Genomic DNA, 19,753 nt, shown 5'->3' on the forward strand with positions numbered 1-19,753 from the left:
GTATTGCGATGTGATTACCTGGAACCACAAATCCAGATTCACTCAAATGAATGAAACTGATTTTGATTTGCAATCCAAGAAAGTAAGTTTCCAGAATGTCAGCCATCTATTTCTTTCCCCTGGTCTTTGGCCAAGTTGTGATATGACTAGGATGGATTTTATTTAAATTCAATCTTGTTGAATCATAGTGGCAATAGTCAAAACCCAAGTGAATAATTTTTTTCTACAATAATACATTCTTAGTGGATATAACTGTGTTAAGTATTTGGCATGACTCAGAAAGAGATTTAGTTTTGATGTTTTGGAAGATAATATGCATTAAACATAAGGACACATGTTCTCACAACTACTCTCTTATAACAGAGTTTCCCATTCCTCACTCTCTGTCTAGGAATCAGTTGCAGTCTTGAAACTATTTTTGGAGAAAGTAAGGGCTTCACTTTGTATGTCCATGTGTAGAGCTGAGCAAGTCCACCTCCTCTCATCTCCATATTTTTCACCGCTACTAAAAGGTATTGAGATCTATATACTCAGCTCCTTCTGGATGTTTATTGGGATCTGCTAGGCTAGTGGTTCTGGAATCTAGCTACATATGTAATATATGTAATATGGTTAATTTCTAAAAAAAATAAAGTAAGAATCAATTCACAGAATCTGAGGCCTCCCTTTAGAGCCACTTTATGAGTATCTCTGGGGTAGATCCTGGTAATAGAAGTTTTTATAAAAGCACTGCATGTGACTTGAATGCAAAGCCAGATCTGGGAACTTCTGTTCTGCATTGACTGAGTGGCAATGCCCATTTGGTACAGTGGTTTCTCTTTGACCTTTCCAAATAATCTATAGTGGAGCTGCGAGAAATCTCTGCTGTAATTCATGATTGATAGTGAGTTATTCATAAAATAGTTCTCTGGAAGTTTTATGATGTCATTTACAATATAATTTTAAGCTCTGCTTCTTTTTTTTGTTTGCGGTACACAGGCCTCTCACTGTTGTGGCCTCTCCCGTTGCGGAGCACAGGCTCCGGATGTGCAGGCTCAGTGGCCATGGCTCATGGGCCCAGCCGCTCTGCGGCATGTGGAATCTTCCCGGACCGGGGCACGAACCCATGTCCCCTGCATCGGGAGGCGGACTTTCAACCACTGCGCCACCAGGGAAGCCCTAAGCTCTGCTTTTTATTCTGTTATTGTATCTTTGAAGTTTGGTATGTCTTGCATTAAAACTACCTTTACAGAAGATTTTTTATTCCCTAAATCTTATATTTCAACAAATTTCTTCTCACCTTTACAAAAAAATCCTGATTTAAAAAATCATTTAAAGTATCATTGACACCAAAAGAAGATTAAAACTAAGATGAGATCAGTAAAAATTGATTTTTAATGGTGTCAAATCATTCTCTTTTGAATGAAGTAAAAGTTTAATTACTGTTTAGAAAGGACATCATGCATCTTATTACTGTAGTGTATCGTGTAACTAGAAATGTATCACCTACTATTAGAGACAACAAACTGAAATAGGATGCATATAAAGGGCACTTTAGCTGTCTAAGTAGAATCTATTGATCTGTGTGTTTCCAACAAGTCCAGTATTTTGTCTCTATATCCCATGTAATGGTTCAGTATAATTTACTTTACAACTTCAATTCTCTATCCTTCACTACACTGCTTGTTTTCAGAATTTATCTTTAGTTATCCGCCTCCTAGTTTCAGAACATCTTACTCTAAAAAAATCAGGAATTATTTTATATTAATTTCTTGAACATGTACTCTGACTTCTAGCATTGTTAGAGGAAGAATTAATTATGTTAAGTGAAAGTTGGAAGTATCTGGTATAGAAACTGGTGTTATTTGTGTGTGAGTATGTGTGGGTGTGTATTTCAAGGGCTTATTTCCATTAGAAACTTGATGTGGGAAATATATATGTTAGGGTACCAACTCTGGGCCTATTTATCTTTGATTTGTTCTGAGTTTCTTAAGGTTACTGGCTAGTTTAAATGCATTTGAAGGCCAGGGCTGAATGAGATGATAAAATAACACCTTTTTATTTAGCAACACAATGTGATCTATATATTGAGTCTGGTTTTGGATTCTGATTTCTTATTTTATAGGGTCAAATGTCCTGATTTACCCTTTATATCTCTCTATGAGCTACTCTTTGGTATATATGCAAATCTTGCATGCCAGCCACTTTGTTTTGGCATTTATTTACTAGTTGAATACTAAGTGCTCCCACTCAAAGAGTACAGTACTCAAGAGAACTCTGGATAACATTTGGAATTTAGCTTACCTGTCATGAATATTCATTCTAATATGTAACCAGTCCACTTCAAGATTTGGACAGTAAAAGTACACTGTTGTTCAGAAGGTTGTATAACTGAGGTGTCCACTTCCTTCTTCTTCCAGCTGAGTGTTCTCAACTACGCTCAGTTAAACCCCAAAGTATAGGTAAAGCAGCCCAACACTATTACCTACTAGGCATCCAGCAGGTTGCTGCAGGAGGAATCTTTATGGAATAATGGAAGGAAGGATGGAACATCTACACAGGGGAAGGTTCCTACTCTCACTGAACAGCCAGAGTGTAGGGGCAACGACCCAGGGGATGTGAAGTTTCCATTCCTGCAAAGACCAAATACTCAGCTAACAGTGTCCTGGCCAAGCGTAGCTCTGGGATACTCTAAATGTGTCCCTGCTGGTGGTCTTTCTCTCAGTTCACTGGGCCCAATGGGGTGTCTGAGAATTCTTTGGAGTCAGAAATAAAGTTTAAAAAAAAACTTTGGATCCTGTGCCCTTCTTCACAGCACCTGGGTTTCTCTTTGTTTGAAATTGTATCCTTTTATTGCTTCCATAATAATCCTTAATATCCACAAGGAAATTCCTAGTAACCTATTATACTTAGAACCCAAGCGGCAATAAAAATTGGTTTATCCTCTCTTGGAGAGTAAGTAGGGTTCAAGCTTTAGAAAGATGATGCTTGCTCTTGTAAGATATTTTCATTGAGGATGAATAATACCCACATTTGAGGATTAGTCAGTTGGCTTCTTAATGTTAACATCCACAGTGACAACAACAACAACCAAAGGAGAATAACTAGCTGGATTTCATATTATAAAATAGGGTGAATAGTCTATGCTGTGCCGCATTCAAATGAAGGATATATAGGACAATGAAAAATTATATAAATAGTCATTTCAATATCAAATAAATTACTAAAATAGGTAAATTATAATAACTAGACATAAACTCCACTGGTATTTATTGTGTATCCACTAGTGTCAGACTTGTTCAAATACATTACTTAATTGTATTTACTCCTTACAAAATTCCTGTGAATTAGTTATTTTGAGATCCATTTTAAAGATGAGCACACCAAAGGCTCAGAGATGATAAGTAGGTTGGCCTAAGGTCAGACAGTTATTACCAAGTGCTTTTAAAAATACTGTGCTAAAATTGGTATTTGAACCTAGTTTTTCTAGCTTGTGTTTAGTGCCCTTTCCTTTATGCCACACTTAACATGTTATCCTGCTGTTCAGCTATCTAATATTAGGCTTTTGCTTCATTCTCTGTATCTCTCTTCATATACACACATACATGCATACTTACATATTTCCAAATATGACATGGAATCATATTATCATCAGAATATTGTAGCTGATGAGCCACAAACTCTGTGTCAGGTATGTTGGTCTTACTCCAGCTCCACATTCCTTTTCTTCCTACAAAAAGTAAAGAGTTCTAGTCCACTTTTATTCCCCTAAATGAAGGTTTCCTAATCTCCACTTTATTGACATTTTGGAGAAGATAATTCTTTGTTGTGGGGCTGTCCAGTGCATTGCAGGATGCTTAGCAACATCTCTGGTCTCAATCTACTAGACGTCAGTAGCACCACCCAGTGTGACAATCAAAAATGTCTCCATAATCACTGTCAGATATCCTTCGGGAAGCAAAACTGTTCCCAATTGATAATGACTGCTCTAAACTTAAAATGAAAGTAACTAAATAAAAGCGTAGTCCCTCTGCTCTGTTTCTTCCCTGCCTATTAGAGACTTTAAGCAATTAGCTTATTTAGGCTTTATATTAGTCAGAACAAGTCAAGTTAGGCTGTGGTAACAAACAATGCCAGAATTGGCTTAACACAATGAGCTGTTAGCTCTCCGGGCTGCTGTCCTCCCTGAGTTAGGTTACCATCCAGGTGACTTCAGTTCCTAGAAGCTCAGCTCCACATGTTCCTTCATACTCATCGCAGCAGGGAAAGAGGGAGTGGAAGGTCACGCATAAGGTCTTAAGTATGTCCCTCTGAAGTCACACTGGTCACTTCAGCTTACGTTTTATCGACAAAAGCAAGTCATGTGGCCATATCTAACTTTGAGGTGGAGAGGAAGTTCAGTCCTCCATGCTTGAAAGGGGATACCTGGGAACACTGGTGAGCATCCGTGATGCCCGCCACCGTCATCTAAGGACTATTGTCTGAACGCCCTGTAATGAACCTAGTAAGGTTCTAGGTTACATGAATCAAGTAAGGTTTGAAACAGATTATTCACCTATTAGTTCTGGAGAGAATGTACTCATGTGAAATAATCAGAACAAGACAACATATACCATATGCAACAGATTATAATAACATGTGTTCAATTTATATATTAATTTGGAAAATATTTACATTTTTAAGATACTTACATTTTAGGATTTTAAGTCTTGCAACTAAAGAGCATGGTATATCTTTTGGGTTCTGGGACCTAATTCCAATGTACGGGGTAGGGAGTGTTCTCACATATCCAAGCAATTCTCCAGAGACCAGCTTGGTGTCCTGCAGTTCAATGCAATTCTGACACTACCTACCTACAGACAGCATCAGATTCCACAGGTTAAGGGTTCAGTCACACAAGACCCAGCCCCCAACCTGCCTTCAGAAGCCAGTCGCAAACCCAGGTTGTTACCCGTGTTTCTGACTGGCTACGGATTGGAGATTCCCCATACCTCTCCTTAGACTCGAGTTTCATTAATTTTCTAGAGCAGCTCACAGAACTCAGATAAACATTTTACTTCCTAGATCACCAGTTTATTATAAAAGGATGTAACTCAGGGACAGTCAGATATAAGAGACACCTAGGTGAAGCATGGGGAAAAGGGCAGGGCCCTCTCTCAGTTCCATGTGTTCACCAACCTGGAGGCTCCGCAAACCCTGTTCTTTTGGGTTTTTATGGAGGCTTCATTTCATAGGCATGGGTAATAAAATCATTGGCCAAAGGTGACTGATTCAACCTCCAGCCCCTCTTCCCTCCCAGGAGGTCAGGGGGTGGGATGAAAATTCCAACTCTCTAATCACAAGGTTGGTACCCCCTGGCAACCAGCCTCCATGCTTGGGTGTATTCCAAAAGTTACCTCATTAACAAAAGACAACGTTACAGCTCTCATCACTTAGGAAATTTCAATGGTTTTAGGAGCTCTGTGCCGGAAATGGTTATGAAGAGCAAATATATATTTCTTATTATAAATCACAATATCACAGTATGTCTCTCTATTTATTCGTTGTTGTTTTCGTAATGTCCTCTAATAAAATTTTATAGTGCTTTCTCGTTAAAGGTATTCCTAGATGTTTTATAATTTTGTTTTTTGTTTGTTTTGTTTTTTGTTTTGTTTTTGCGGTACGCAGGCCTCTCACTGTTGTGGCCTCTCCCGTTGCGGAGCACAGGCTCCGGACGCGCAGGCTCAGCGGCCATGGCTTACGGGCCCAGCCGCTCCGCAGCATGTGGGATCCTCCGGACCGGGGCACGAACCCATGTCGCCTGCATTGGCAGGCGGACTCTCAACCACTGCACTACCAGGGAAGCCCTTGTTGTTATTTTTGAATGAAATTTTCCCTGGTCCTCCTATTCTATTTCTACCTGGCTATGGTAGTACAGAGAATGGTTGCTTGATTTTTTATATTTTTCTTCATCCAGATATCTTAATACTTTTAATATTTTTCATAGCTTTTGTAGTTTAATCTCTTTTTCAGAGTTACATTTCCTCTTCTTACATTGTAGCATTAGGTGAATCATACAATGTTGTTACTAATGGAAATCATCTTTACTTTAATTTTATTTAAAAGAAGATTGTTGATTATTAGTTTCTGTTAATCTCATGCTATTCAAAATTTTTGTATAGAGTTTTAAACAGGAATGAATGCTGAATTTTAGCACATATTTTCCAGAATTAATCATAGGTGTTTTACATTTAATTTGTTAGTATTTGAAATATGTTGATGGGTTTCCTAATATTGAACCACATATACATTCCTGGAATAGGTATAACTTGGTGGACGTACTTTAATATATTGCTAGATTTGGTTTGCTAATGCTTATTTCCTGGCGTTCTAGTTAATTGAATCATTTGTTTCCCCCAAAACACCGCCACCAGTATTTCAGTCTTTTGTTAATAATATTGGTTCTCATATTCTTAATACAGCTTTTCCTGTTCCAGCTTTAAAGGTTAATTGCCTTTTAACACTACATGTTTTATGCAGCTCCTATAACACCAACAATAGTAATAGTTGACTCCATGTGTTCTTATTAGAATTCTACCAAATATCTGGCTGGGTAGCTGCCCTCGCCAAGTGGAACATGTAACCATCAAACTGAAGCATGAACTGGGGATTACGGCTGTAATGAACTTCCAGACAGAATGGGATATTGTACAGAATTCCTCAGGCTGTAACCGCTACCCAGAACCCATGACTCCTGACACTATGATTAAGCTGTATAAGGAAGAAGGCCTGGCCTACATCTGGATGCCGACACCGGATATGAGCACTGAAGGTAAGCATGAGAAGGAGCTTTCTGGCTCCTCGTTGAATGTGTTTCAAAGAAGCCCTTGCTGGTTTTTCGCCTGTCTGTCTGTCTATCTGTCTGCCTATCTACCTACCTACCTTGCTGTCTATAATTGAATGACTTAAACGTGAGTGACAGATATGGAATAAATATAAGGTTTTTGGTTTAATATATTTCATATGTATATCTTTTGACACCTTGGCTCAGATTCTGTTTAACATGGGTCCTTCGATTTATTTATTCATTAAACATGTATTTACTGTGTATCAACTATGTGTGGGGCTCTAGGCTGGTGGTTGGGAATATAACAGTGAGGAAAAGCAGGCACAACTCCTGTCCTCATGGAACTTCTAGTTCTATAGGGCAGACAAGCGTTAATCAAATGACTACAAATAGAGTTGTAAAGCTATGACGAGTTTTTGGTTAGAAAGATACATAGATATTGCTGTGAGAGCCTAGGCAGGCAAATCAGACCTAGGAAGAAGGGCCAGAGAAGGATTTCTCAGGTGTGTTTGAGCTGAGATCTGAAGCGGGAGTTGGCACGGGTGAGGTGGGAAAGAGGCTTCCAGGCAGAGGGAGCAGCTTGGGAAGAATCCCCGTTGCAGGAGAGCACAGAGTGTTGGAGGAACTGAAAGAAGGCCAGTTTGGCTGCAGGGCTGGGAAGGAGGGAACAGAGTCTTCTTGCAGGATTTGGGGCACAATAAAAACTTTAGATGCTATCCTAAAGCAGTGAGAAGCAGTTGAAAGGGTGGGAGGCTGGGAGATGTCAAGTTAACTTTTTTTTTCCCCTCTAAAAGTGCCCTTCATTTGCAGTGTAGAGAATGTCGGAGTGGGCCCCAGCTGATCTGGGGACGCCAGTTAGGAGACGACTGCAGTAGGTAAGGCGAGAGATAACGAGGGAGAACGCAGCTCGGGGCAGGGTGGCAATAGTGACGCTTCATTTACTGCACAAACACTGGCTGAGCATGTCTTTGTGAAGAGGGAAGTAGGGTGTGACATGGCTGCTGCCAGGGAAACAGAGATAAATAGGCACACTTTTTTTTTTTTTTTTTTTTGGCTGTGTTGGGTCTTCGTTGCTGCACACGGGCTTTCTCTAGTTGCGGCGAGCGGGGGCTACTCTTCGTTGCGGCACGCGGGCTTCTCATCGCGGTGGCTTCTCTTGTTGCAGAGCACAGGCTCTAGGCGCCCGGGCTTCAATAGTTGTGGCACGTGGTCTCAGTAGTTGTGGCTCATGGGCTTAGCTGCTCCGCGGCATGTGGGATCTTCCCGGACCAGGGCTCAAACCCTTGTCTCCTGCAGTGGCAGGCGTATTCTTAACCACTGCGCCACCAAGGAAGCCCAAGGCACACTTTTGATCTCATGGTAAGAGGCAGTAAGGCAAGTTCAAAACTAATTATAGTAGAAAGAAGAATGTGATGAGAGAGATGAGCCCTGCGCACTAGGAGGGTTATAGCGTGGGAGGAACTCTTTTACGGTAGAGCGCAGGGAGGCTACATGAGTATCCTGGGATTTGAGGTGGGCGTGGCAGGTCCAGTTAGAGGGAGAAAGAGCATGCCAGGTGGAAGAAACAACCAAGGCCCAGAGGCATGGTATTTTAGAGGAACGATCTGTATTTCAGCCTGGCTGTGGAGGAGAGTTCTTGTTTGTAGAAAGGAGTGGAGCCAAAAGAACAAGTTACACGAATCATATCAACCAGATGTCAGCAGGGGGCAGCAGAGAGCTATGGACTGGTGCAGGCTGAGGGAGTTTGGTGAACTGCTATTCTGGGGGAAAGAAGGAAGACAGTGATGGCCAGGGAGGAAGCGTCTCTATCATCAGCCCTCTTCCCCGCAAAGTACATTATGTATCAAACACTCTTCTCAGTAATTTCATACATTAACTCATTTAATTCTCAAGACAAGAGTCCAGGCAGATGTTGCAGTTATCTGCATTTTGCAGAGGAAGAGAATGAGGTACAAAAAAGTTAAGTAACCTGGCCTATGTCACATAGCAGAGACACAGCCTGGATTTCAACCCAGGCAGTCAGGCTCAGAACATTGCTCCTGACACCATATGATGAAGCTTCTCTACATGCTCACGTGGACTCTTCATGCACTTTCTGCAGACCACCACCCGCACTTTCAGTCTGTCACGTACATCGTCAGCTGGAGTTAGACAAAGTCACGAGTTTCCAGGGAGGTAGCTTGTCACCCCAGAGTGTCCCAGGACCTTGGCCATCTTGGCTCTTAATGAATCTTTATGGTCCTCCTGTCCGGGCTAGACCCCTTTGTGGGTCTGTCTGAACTGAACTGTCACTGGGGATGTATAATTTTTCTTCCTGAAGGAGGAGATAGTTTGGTTACTCTTCTTGGTAATTAATGCCGATCCAAAGGAGCTTGATTCAGCTGCAAGAGCTCTGTCTTTTTTCAAGGAATTAAAAAAAAAAAAAAAAAACCCACCTTATTTGCACAGAAGAGCCCTGGTCGAATCTAGGTCATATTTGCCCTGTCCAGTTTGTTTCTCTGGTTTCAAAATGGAGAAGGTCGTTAGGACAGTGTGCCTGTAGCTTCTTGGGAGTGTTTTGATTTTGGCTTCTTTGGTTGTCATCTTAGAGCATTGTTATCCTGTTGGAGTAGGATGTGAGACGAGGCTCAGAGAAGCTGAGATGAATATAGCCTGCTCCACCCCATGCACTGATTCTCCAAAACCCTGCTGACTGATAGGCAATTTGCTTGATAGTTTGGGAATATACAGAAGCCTGATGGAAAATTCTACCTCCAAAGACCCACTGTAATGGTATTAAAACCTTTGTCGGGGGTGGGGTGGGGGGGGTGGGGGGGTTACAGAGTCACCAGGACCCAGTCATACAACGGAGCGTCTTCCACCCTGAGGCGCTTTGGAAACATGAAATGGCAGCAAAATGAAAGCTCCCACTTGAAAAAGGCCAAACCCCAAGACTAAATAAAGGGTTTCTTTGGTTCAGCATAACCTGGGGGAGTAATCAAAGAGTTAACGACACTCCTGAGTACCGAGGAACTTCTGACCAATAGATCAATCTCTGTGGCTCACAGCATTAGCACCATGAACACACAGATTAATTCAGCTGAATATTTTTAGAACTCTAGAGAAAAATCCATCTGGAAGTGTTTTGAGCCGCAGCATAATGCTGTCAGATAAAGTCTGAGAAAGAAGACAGTCTGTTAGGCCTGACTGTCACCACTGGTTGTCACAGACCTGGTACAGTCAACTGTGCCATCGATTCTTTCTCTTGTACTTTTTGTCCTATGCAGTGGGACTGGGGCTGTTGAGGTTTTTTCTTTTCTTTTTATTTTATTTTATTTTGATTTGTGTCTTTCACCTGAGGAACAAAAAGCTCCCAAATCTAGCACTCACCTGAAAACATAAAATCTGTTCATTAAAAGTCAGTTTTCCTTCACACGGGAAGTACTCAGATTGGGTTTTGACCTCTGTAAGCGCAGTGCGGTTTATAACAAATGGTTTACCCTTGTCTCCCAAATGGGTTAACATGCTCCCCAGAGCCACCCATCTGTGGTCACAGTCTTAGTTCTTCCTCTGACTCAGCACGCTAAATTCAGTGCTGCCACGAGGCGGAGACACTGGCCTTGGAGCCTCACCGCCCGGGCTTGAGCCTTACCACCATCGTGTGATACGGGCAGGCTTGTTCCTGCACTTGGAAAATGGGGAAGAATAATTGCAGACTTACACGGTTATAACAATAGAATAAAATAATTGATATGAACGTGCTTTCAAAATTCCAAAGTTGGGACTATAATATTAGTGCCAAGTTCTTCAGTTTCTACCAAAGGGCGTTACAGATAACATAGACCTTATCAATATTAAGGAAAAGAAGATATGCTCAAATAAAATAGTAATATATTCAGCCATAAATCTGCCTCTGGATTAAGAAAGGAAAGACGTGTGTGTGTGTGTGTCTGTGTGTGTGTGTGTGTGTGTGTGTGTGTTGGAAGGCTGAAAGTTGTGCCAGGAATGATTTCTTTCAGGGTCAGACTTAGGTCAACCTCAGATATCTTAAGGGACCCCCCACTCCCACTTATTTCAGGCCCCCCCATGCCTCAGGCTGCCCCACCATGCCCTTGTCCCCTTTCTCACCTGTGCTTGCTTGCTCATTGCATGTTTTCAGGTAGCTATTAATCATTCCAGAGTTGGATTAGCCTGGAGGAGATGTGGACCAGAAATTTAGATAAGAGGGGTCTCGGACTGTCTCAGATCAAATCGGTATTAATGGGATTTTTTACATTGTTTTAATTCATGTATTTAATGAGTGTTTATTGAGCATCTGTGGAGAGTCAAGGCCTGTTTTAAATTCCAAAGTAAGAATCACAGATGGTAGAGTGTTTTGTTGGACCTGCACAGGCTTTAAAATTTTCAACTTAGTTGCCAACGCTTAAAATTTGGAATATTTCACATTAAAAAATCAGTGGTTCTCTTTTGCCTTGGGGTGTTATTGTTTTTAAAAATGGAAACATTTTATCAAATTAAATTCTATATGGAGCCTAAATATATGAAACATAAAAATTAGGGGATCTGGTTGACGCTGGCTTTACTGTGTGAGCCCTGACCCTGGGGACCGTCTTGTGATTCCTTGGTGGGTTACGTATTAGCTCAGCCTCCCTAGGATGGGTTTTCAAGCAGAAGGACGTGCGCCTGTAGGGCACAGATGGCCCCTCTAGGGTAGGGGCAGAGGTGCTGAATCCCACGGAGGGTGTTACTGTCCCACAGGAGTGAGAGCCGCAGCATGACCAAGTAAGTGGGGAGGCAGGGACTGACTGAAAATTCAGATTGACAGCATAGTGGCTAGCAAGTGCCACTGACCAGGTAGGTTAGGGAAGGACAGTAGTACAGAGGATAAAACCAGAGGCTTTAGAATCTGGATGGCTGGGTTGGAGGTGGCCATTAGGGAATAACCTTGGGCAAATCTCAGATATAACTGAGGATAATAATAGTACCAACCTCATAGCTGTTGAGAGGTAGCCATAAAGGAGCTATTGCACACAGAGTGCTTAGATCAGCACTTGGCAGGTAGAAAAGGCTTAGTACGTGTTAGCTGTCATCAATCAAAACAGGGTCAAAGTAAAGGAGGGCTCCAGCTGAAGCCAGGCTGAGAGGGGTGGGCCCCCTAGACTGACTGCTTCTCCGGTGCTCCTTTTTACTCTTTATGCATTCTTTATGTTATTTAAATAATTGTTTGACAGTTCTTAAGTGGGACGGCCGAGTGATTCTAGGAGAAGACCACTGGTGGGTGAGACCTGTGTTTAAACTGGGAGCCTGCTGGAGTTTCCACGTGGCAGCTGACAATTACATTCCAGGATTATGTGTCTGAGCTCACTGAACCTTAAACTAACACAAATCCCTTTTCAACTTCTAAGCTGTGTACATACCTGTTGAAGAATCTTTTACAGATAAAAAGGAGAGGGGGAGATACTAGGTCATTTCGGCCATTTGGTGCAGACCCTTCCTTGGGGAACCTCTGGCCAGAGTGAAGGTCAGCGGAAGGGATCCTGATGGGTCCATATAGACGTGGCCGGGGCAGGCTGGCTCCACGGATGCTGCAAGAGCTGAGCATTGACTCTGGGACTCTGCAGCAGCTCCTCCTGCAAATGTCCACTGTGGTTTACTTGTGTATTTGGCATTTGATGAAAACCCATATTAAAAATGTTTATGTTTATTTCCTGGCAATGAACATGGTAACTGGAGAGGCAGCCGTAACAGGGAACTTGAAAAGGGATGCCAGCTGTGGCAGAAGCAGGAGTGACCCAAGCTTCCGAGATCCGTCACTGGTAGTTCCCTTCCTGGACAACATCACTTAAAGTAAACCTCTAACATGCCCTCAGCGGAACAAAAGCTGTGCCTTGAACAGGCCTCACCCTCATCAGCAGGGCCACTCAAACAGACCTTGGAGGTTTTGCCGCCTCTGATCCCCCAACTCAAATGGTGGACCAAATAAACAGTCCTTTCCCTGAGACATACAGCGAGACACCTCTCTGGTACCTATGGTGTCTTCTGCCTTGTTACATCTCCGGAGATACTTACTGCCTCTAGGAGAGGGCCATGGGTAACTGACTGAACGGCAGGCCCACCTAGCTCTAACCTCAGATCACCCCGCAGCCAAGCGCAGAAGCATAGATCAATTAAAGTTTATGGCTCAGTTTGGACTCTGAGAAATCAATCAAGGCTTGGAGCTGGTGTGTCTCCAATTCAGATGCCTTCAAGGACAAGGCAGGGAACATGAAAGTGTGGCAACAGGTACTGGCAAGAGATGGAGCTTCAGGAACTTCGAAGTGTGCTCTGCCTCAAGCATTCCTGTTAAAAGCATCTCTAAACTGCCGCGTGGGGCCTTCAGATCCCTTAGTCAGAGGCAGCAGCAGAGCACCAGGAGAAACTAGAATATTATCTGGCTTCCATATAGAGCTCCCGCTCTGATCCCAGAGCAGGCTGAGCCTGAAGCTAAGTGCTAGCCCCCTCCCACCCGCTGCCCCAGCAGGGAGGTGACTTCAGGCCACAGTGGGATTTTGGTAACTTTCTCCTTCTAAGGTGGTGATGCCTGATTGCAATGTGTTGTGTTGGTCCCTACAAGGCATTTTAAAAAAGGACATCTAAGGAAAGTCTAAACTTACTTGAGCAGCTCTCATGGGAGAATTCCAGGCCTCATGAAACCATTTGAGGGAGGGGTTTTTCCCACCTCTGCCGTCATCCAACGGGATGGCAATGTGAGGGCTGGACAGGGCATTCTCTGTGGCCCTCGGAAGATCACCCCAGGACTGTGGTGTCTCCATGTGGTTGAGGACTAGAGCAGCTGGAGAATGTGAGGTCATAACACAGAGTTTTCATCCAGGACTCTGTATAGTTTCCCTCTTTAATCGCTTCTTGAAGCAATTTATAATGACCATCCTCCACTCTCCAAAATAATCCACTAAATTCATTTTGCTCTGAGAATCTGTGAGCAGAAGAAACTCCAGGCATCCAGGAGTTTGCTGGTTTTAGGGGGCTCTCTGTCCCTAGGATGATGAAAAGGGCCTGAGTCCAACGAGCCTCAGCAGAGCATTGTATATCCTGTCTCAGTGTGACGAGGGGAAGACATTGGATCCTCTAATCATCAAAATAGTAGCCATAGAGCAGCAACACCTATAATCATAATTGCACAGTAAAGGAGAAATTGAATCAGTTTTTTTGTTTGTTTGGTTTGGTTTTATTTACGGTACGCGGGCCTCTCACTGTTGTGGCCTCTCCCGTTGTGGAGCACAGGCTCTGGACGCGCAGGCTCAGCGGCCATGGCTCACGGGCCCAGCCGCTCCGCGGCATGTGGGATCTTCCCGCACCGGGGCACGAACCCGTGTCCCCTGCATCGGCAGGCGGACTCTCAACCACTGCGCCACCAGGGAAGCCCTGAATCCGTTTTAATACACACTGCATCGTGAGGGAATGCATGAATGACTGGCTATCCCACATGTATCAGTTAATAAGTTAGCCATTTCATTGGACAAATTAAAATTAGCCTATGTTGAAAGAGTCAGATTGACTCCTTTAACCAATATGGACTGACTCTGTTTTGGATTTACCTGGAAGATCCTTTTGGATTAAAGGAAATTCAGGTGACAGGACCTGTGAGCTTCTCTTTGAAATCCTTTAAACCTCTGCCCAATCTGTACAGACCATTCTGATGAATGTAAAAATCCATTCTTCTGAGGATAGGCGGTAGTGAAATTATCTTTGAAGGGAGATTTGCACGGATGCAGACGTCCTTCAAAGGAAAATCAAGTGAAGATTCAGAGCTGACCTATTGCCTCTGGCTGCTCTTTCCACTTTATAACTAGCAGGTTTTGGTATTGTCTCACCTTTTCTTTCAAAACAAAGGAGTGAAGCAAGCTCCGACATCCCCGCCTCTCCCGGCAGAACACTGTGATTTCTCCGTGCGCTGGAGGAGTGACTGTTAGCGGCAACACGGGGTTCACGTCTCACTGGTCTGTGCTGTGCTCTCTCAATCCCAGGCCGCGTCCAGATGCTGCCACAGGCGGTGTGTCTCCTCCACGCGCTGCTTGAGAACGGACACACCGTGTACGTGCACTGCAACGCCGGGGTGGGCCGCTCCACCGCCGCCATCTGCGGCTGGCTCCAGTACGTGCTGGGCTGGAATCGCAGGAAGGTGCAGTACTTCCTCGTGGCCAAAAGGCCGGCTGTGTACATTGATGAAGACGCCTTGGCCCGGGCAGAGGAGGACTTTTATCAGAAATTTGGGAAGGTCCGGTCTTCTATATGCGATGTATAGGTGATGGATCTGCCTCCCCTCCCTCCCGGTTTCCTGACGAAGCCTGGAGTGATGCTTGTAAATGACCTAGAAACCAAGAATCTTCCTCAACTGCAAAGACGAGTCTCGGCTTCTCCCCTGACCTGCCTTCTTTAGTCTGGCATTGACTTTTGGTTACGCTCTGGTTGAGCTGTATCTTTTTTGGAATATTTTACAAAAGAAGCTGTAATTGACACACAAGAAAAGTCCACAAGCAGCTGGACTGTGCAGTGTGGTTCTGGCATCAGACAGAAAGTGAATGGGTGCAGTTCCGTGCCTGCAGGCAGCGCGGCCCCTGCAGCATGGTGGCTGCCTTGCGGTACTGTGAATGCACGACTGCCCTTGCTTGTTGCGTTGTGACTTGGCTTGCGGAAGAAAAGGTTGGGAGTTACGTAGATGGAATCACTGTGTGTGTCCATGCACACACAAACACACACATGCACACACACACACACGTACATACACGCTCAGCTTTTCTGCTGAACTGAGATGGAATTATAAAGTAAAAGAGTTGGTCATTTGACCAAAGAAGGGAATAAGTGTGGGCGGGAGCCTAGGCTATGATAAAGTAAGAGCCTCATATGACCCAAAGTGATGACTTTCTAGACTTTTTTTTTTTTTTGCATTCTGCTTCATGGTTGTTAACATGTGTTCCAAGGCCTCGCCTTCCTTCTCTACCCACAGCCCTGTGTGACAGCCTCAGTAGCATTATTACCTCTATTTGTTTTAGCTGAGGCTCCGGAAGCAGAGGGAGCGTGCCCAAGGTCTCATGGCTGGTGAGGGACAAGCTGGAGTTTATCACCGGGTTTATTTGACTCAGTGCTTTTTCAACACAACCTGTGGTTTTGCCAGCACAAAGGTCAGTCTCTGTCAGAGGAAGGTCGATTTTTTTGCAGCAGTTTTTACAGTAAGAAATGGAACAGCGTTCTGATCAGTTGCCATAGAATTCAGGAAAGTAGTTATCCTAATTTAAACCATGGGGGCTGTCTCAAGGCCAGAGTGGCCTGAGCCATACATAGCTCACAAGAGGAGCTGTATTCCCAAAAGAGCCCCAAGTGCCAAAGTCCACAGACAATTGTTCCACAGTTTAGGAGGGATCCACAGTTTAGGAGTGATAACATAGGCGTTATCCCTCAGTTTAATACAAAACACAGTTACTGTGCCTCCAGACTATGCAACTCACTATCCTGGGTTCTATAGGAAATATAAAGATTAATAAGATGTTGTCTTCAAAAAGCTCATAGCCTAGAAAAAGCCCTGTGTTCAACCAGGTGCACTGCAGGGTTGAACTAGTAATGACTTGCTGGAATGCGGAAGGGGAAGTAACTTTTATTGGGTACTTCTCATGTGCTAGATGCTTTAAATCTTATTTAATGTAATCTTCACGGTACCTTATGAGGGAGATTTTATTTTCTCCATTATATAGATGAGGAAACTAAGACTCAGAGAGATTAAATCAACTGTCCTCTATCACATGGTGAATAAACAGATGAAATAAGATACAAAACTAGGTTTGTCTGACTCAAAGCCGATACTTTTTCTGTTAAACTAAAATGCTTATTTATTTTTCTCCTCCTCCTTTTCTTCCATAAACATTTATTGATAGATATGAGAGACTCTGATTTAGGAAGTATGGGGAAAAGCAGGACGGAAGGTAAGTCCCAGTGGAGTTCAGAGGAGGGAGAGGCATCTTATAACTGGGACTCAAAGGCGATGGCATTTAATTTGGGCAGAGAAGGCTAGACAGTACACGTGTATCCTACAGTTTTACAAAGTCAGATTTATAAGCCAGGATTAAGTAATGTGAAGTCTAGTTCTCTTGCTAAAAATAAGTAGAAATAACTATGGTATTCGAGTAACCCATAGTCATAATGTGTTATGTAAAATTTAATCTTAAAAATGGAATATTTCTAACTAATTACATAAATGTGTGTGTGTGAGAGTTTCTTGAATGTCTACGAAGTCCAGCTACGTAACCTCCACCATAGAAAGACTTTTTTGGGGTGGATTTTCCCCTTTTTTGCTTTGATAGACAAAATCAGTTTAGGGCTATTGAAAATGTTTTGGAAAAACTTCTCATCCCCAGTGAATGGAATGTCCAATGTATTTCAAAATCACCTGGAACTTTTGCTAAATAAAAGCATTAAAAATGACATCTGTGTACAGGATTTTTTTTAAATGTTGTTAGTTTAGTCTGAAATCCAGAAGAACAAACTGTGTTTCCTTATTTGTCAAAAGAGGCATTCGGCTGAGCTAAATTGTTTTTTCCTTATCGCTCTCATTAGCTGATCAAAACTGGCAGTTACAGGACAAAAGAAAGTCAAAGGTGAGGCCACCACAGAGAAGTGAGGATGGAAAGCTCAAGGGTGTGTCAGAGAAAATCAAAGCAGATGTTGTGCCATTAGCTGCTTGTCACTGGCATTAACAAAACTTTCCAGTCACAGATTTTTCAAAGAACAACATAAGATCTCACTCAGGGTAAAGAGATAACCCAATAAGTTTACTTTCTTTGAGACTTGAAACATTATCCTTCAATTATTTTGTGTGCTAATGTTAGGAAAAATTTAAGAAAAGAAACACTCTTTTGACCAACATTAAGGTGTGGGTGAAAACCACTTGGCTTGGCCTAAGAAATAATGATGAAAAAATGTGGTTAGGACTTTGGAACCTATAAAGAAGTAATGAAAGGAAACATTGAGGACGAGCTAGCTAGGAAATGAGAACTTCCACACATGAAAGAATACTGAATAGCTAAACGTAGAGTCAGTTTGATCAAAAGTTAAAACTGAAAGTATCTTTGGAGATAATCTGTTTAATTCCTTTATTTTATAGAGGAGCAAACTAAGTCTCAGAGACCTCAGATGGGTCTTCCTGCCGCAAAAAGCTTTAGTTGAGGGAGGTGGAAAGGGATGAGCTAGGTAGATAGGTCAGGAGATTTATTGCGGTATTGAGGGGTCATAGGAAAGTTCATGGGAGTGAGAGCAGACAGTATTGTTAGTGGGGAAGAGTTGGTGGGAAGATTAATGGAAACTAGAGTAAGTGGAAGAAAAGTGGCTAAAATGAGAAAAAGCAAAGGGCAGCGAAATTTCCAAAAGAAGAAAAAGCAGGTGGTTCCTTTCATAACGATACTATTGGGGGGATTGAAAAGGAAGATGTGCATGTAGAAACAGGCATTTAGGGTCAAGTTTGTGTTCCCAGGATAGAGGGTCATGCTAAGTATCCATCTATAATACTTCTCTTTGGGACTAGATCACAGTAGGAAAAGGGACCAGTTTGATGTAATGTGCTGACCAAATAGAGGGGAGGGATGCACAGAGGTTTATTACCTGCTGGGAAAAAGAGAAAATCTGATAGGAGATGGGACTAAGAATAAAATGGGAAGGACTGATGAATCTACCTCTCATTACAACAATAATAATGGCAATAATAATAAAGGGAAAAAGAAGAACAACAATAACAACTTTGTTCTTTCCTTCCCCAATTACTCCAGCACTCTTTCCCAACTCGTTTAATGGAAATATGCTTCCAGAGTCTCAGGTTCAAACCTCAGAGACATTCTTAACTCCATTCTTTCTTTCAAACATCACATTTAATCCATCAGGAAAACCTATCACCTCTCCTGTTAAAATATCTATAGCCTGACTATGTTTTACCTGTTCCCCCAAACCACCCTAGGTAGAGCCACCATGATCTCTAGACTGGACCTCAGAAACAGCCTCCTACCTGGTCTGCCTGTGTCTTGCCTTCCCTCTCCCTCTGCCTCTACTATTCTCATACAGTGGCCAGGGTGATCCTCTAAAAATGTATGTCAGATCATATCATTCCCATGTTCAAAACCTCCAGAGTCTTGCCATGTCGCTCAAAATAAAAGCCAAAGACCTCTAAGAACTTACACAACCTGGTCCCCTGTTATGTCTCTGACCTTACCTCCTACTGCTTTCCACCTCCCTCTGCTCTCCCCACACTGGCCTTCTTGCTCTTTGCCTATTCCAGAAAGGCTCCTATTTCAGGGCACTCGCACTTGCTCTTCTCTCTGCCTGGAATGGTCTTTTTCCAGGCGAGCACATGCCTCACTCCCATCCCTCCTCCAGGGATGCCTCTCTGGACCACCTTACTGAAAACTGCCGCACCCAATCCCAGACCTCCCTCTCCTCATTCTCTGCTTCATTTCTCTTCATGGAACTTACTACTGGCCAGTACATCACATAATCTGCTTATTTGTTTTATTCTCTACATCCTCTCACTACAAATGTAAAAATCATAAAGGCCAAAATTTGTATTTGTTTTATTTGGTGATGTACTTACAGCGCCTGTAATGGAGCTTGGCATGTAGCTCAATGAGTCAAGGCCAAGAATAACTAGTAACTATTGAGAGCATGTATGGTCCATGTACTTTTCTCCAAGTGCTTTACCTATACTTGGAAGCTTATTTAATCTTCCCAGCAAATCCTACGAGGTAAATATTATTATTATCCCTATTTGACAGATAAGAAAGCACAAAGAAAATGTGACCTTATTCTAAGGCAAATAGGACAGTTTCACTCCTGGTTTGGTGGAGAAGCGCCTATATGAATTCTGGGCACACCACATGTATTAGTTTGTTAGGGCCTTCATAAAAATGTACTACAAACTGAGTAGCTTAAACAACA

The 19,753-nt window shown here is 42.8% G+C and overlaps 1 protein-coding gene across 6 annotated transcripts in view; it reads left to right on the forward strand.

Annotated features, from left to right (window-relative positions):
• The window catches only part of EPM2A (EPM2A glucan phosphatase, laforin), a 160,783-nt gene extending 143,526 nt beyond the window's left edge, over positions 1–17,257 (forward strand). For all 6 annotated transcript variants that reach the window (XM_067701851.1, XM_067701854.1, XM_067701849.1 and 3 more), the window contains 2 exons: positions 6,549–6,790; positions 14,809–17,257. In XM_067701851.1, coding sequence (XP_067557952.1) covers positions 6,549–6,790; positions 14,809–15,086 — 520 coding nt within the window. In that variant the 3' untranslated portion in view covers positions 15,087–17,257. The remainder of the gene's footprint in view (positions 1–6,548; positions 6,791–14,808) is intronic.
• The last annotated feature ends 2,496 nt before the right edge of the window (positions 17,258–19,753 follow it).

Source organism: Pseudorca crassidens, chromosome 13, assembly GCF_039906515.1.
Source record: "Pseudorca crassidens isolate mPseCra1 chromosome 13, mPseCra1.hap1, whole genome shotgun sequence".
In the NCBI taxonomy this organism is placed as follows: Eukaryota; Metazoa; Chordata; class Mammalia; order Artiodactyla; family Delphinidae; genus Pseudorca; species Pseudorca crassidens.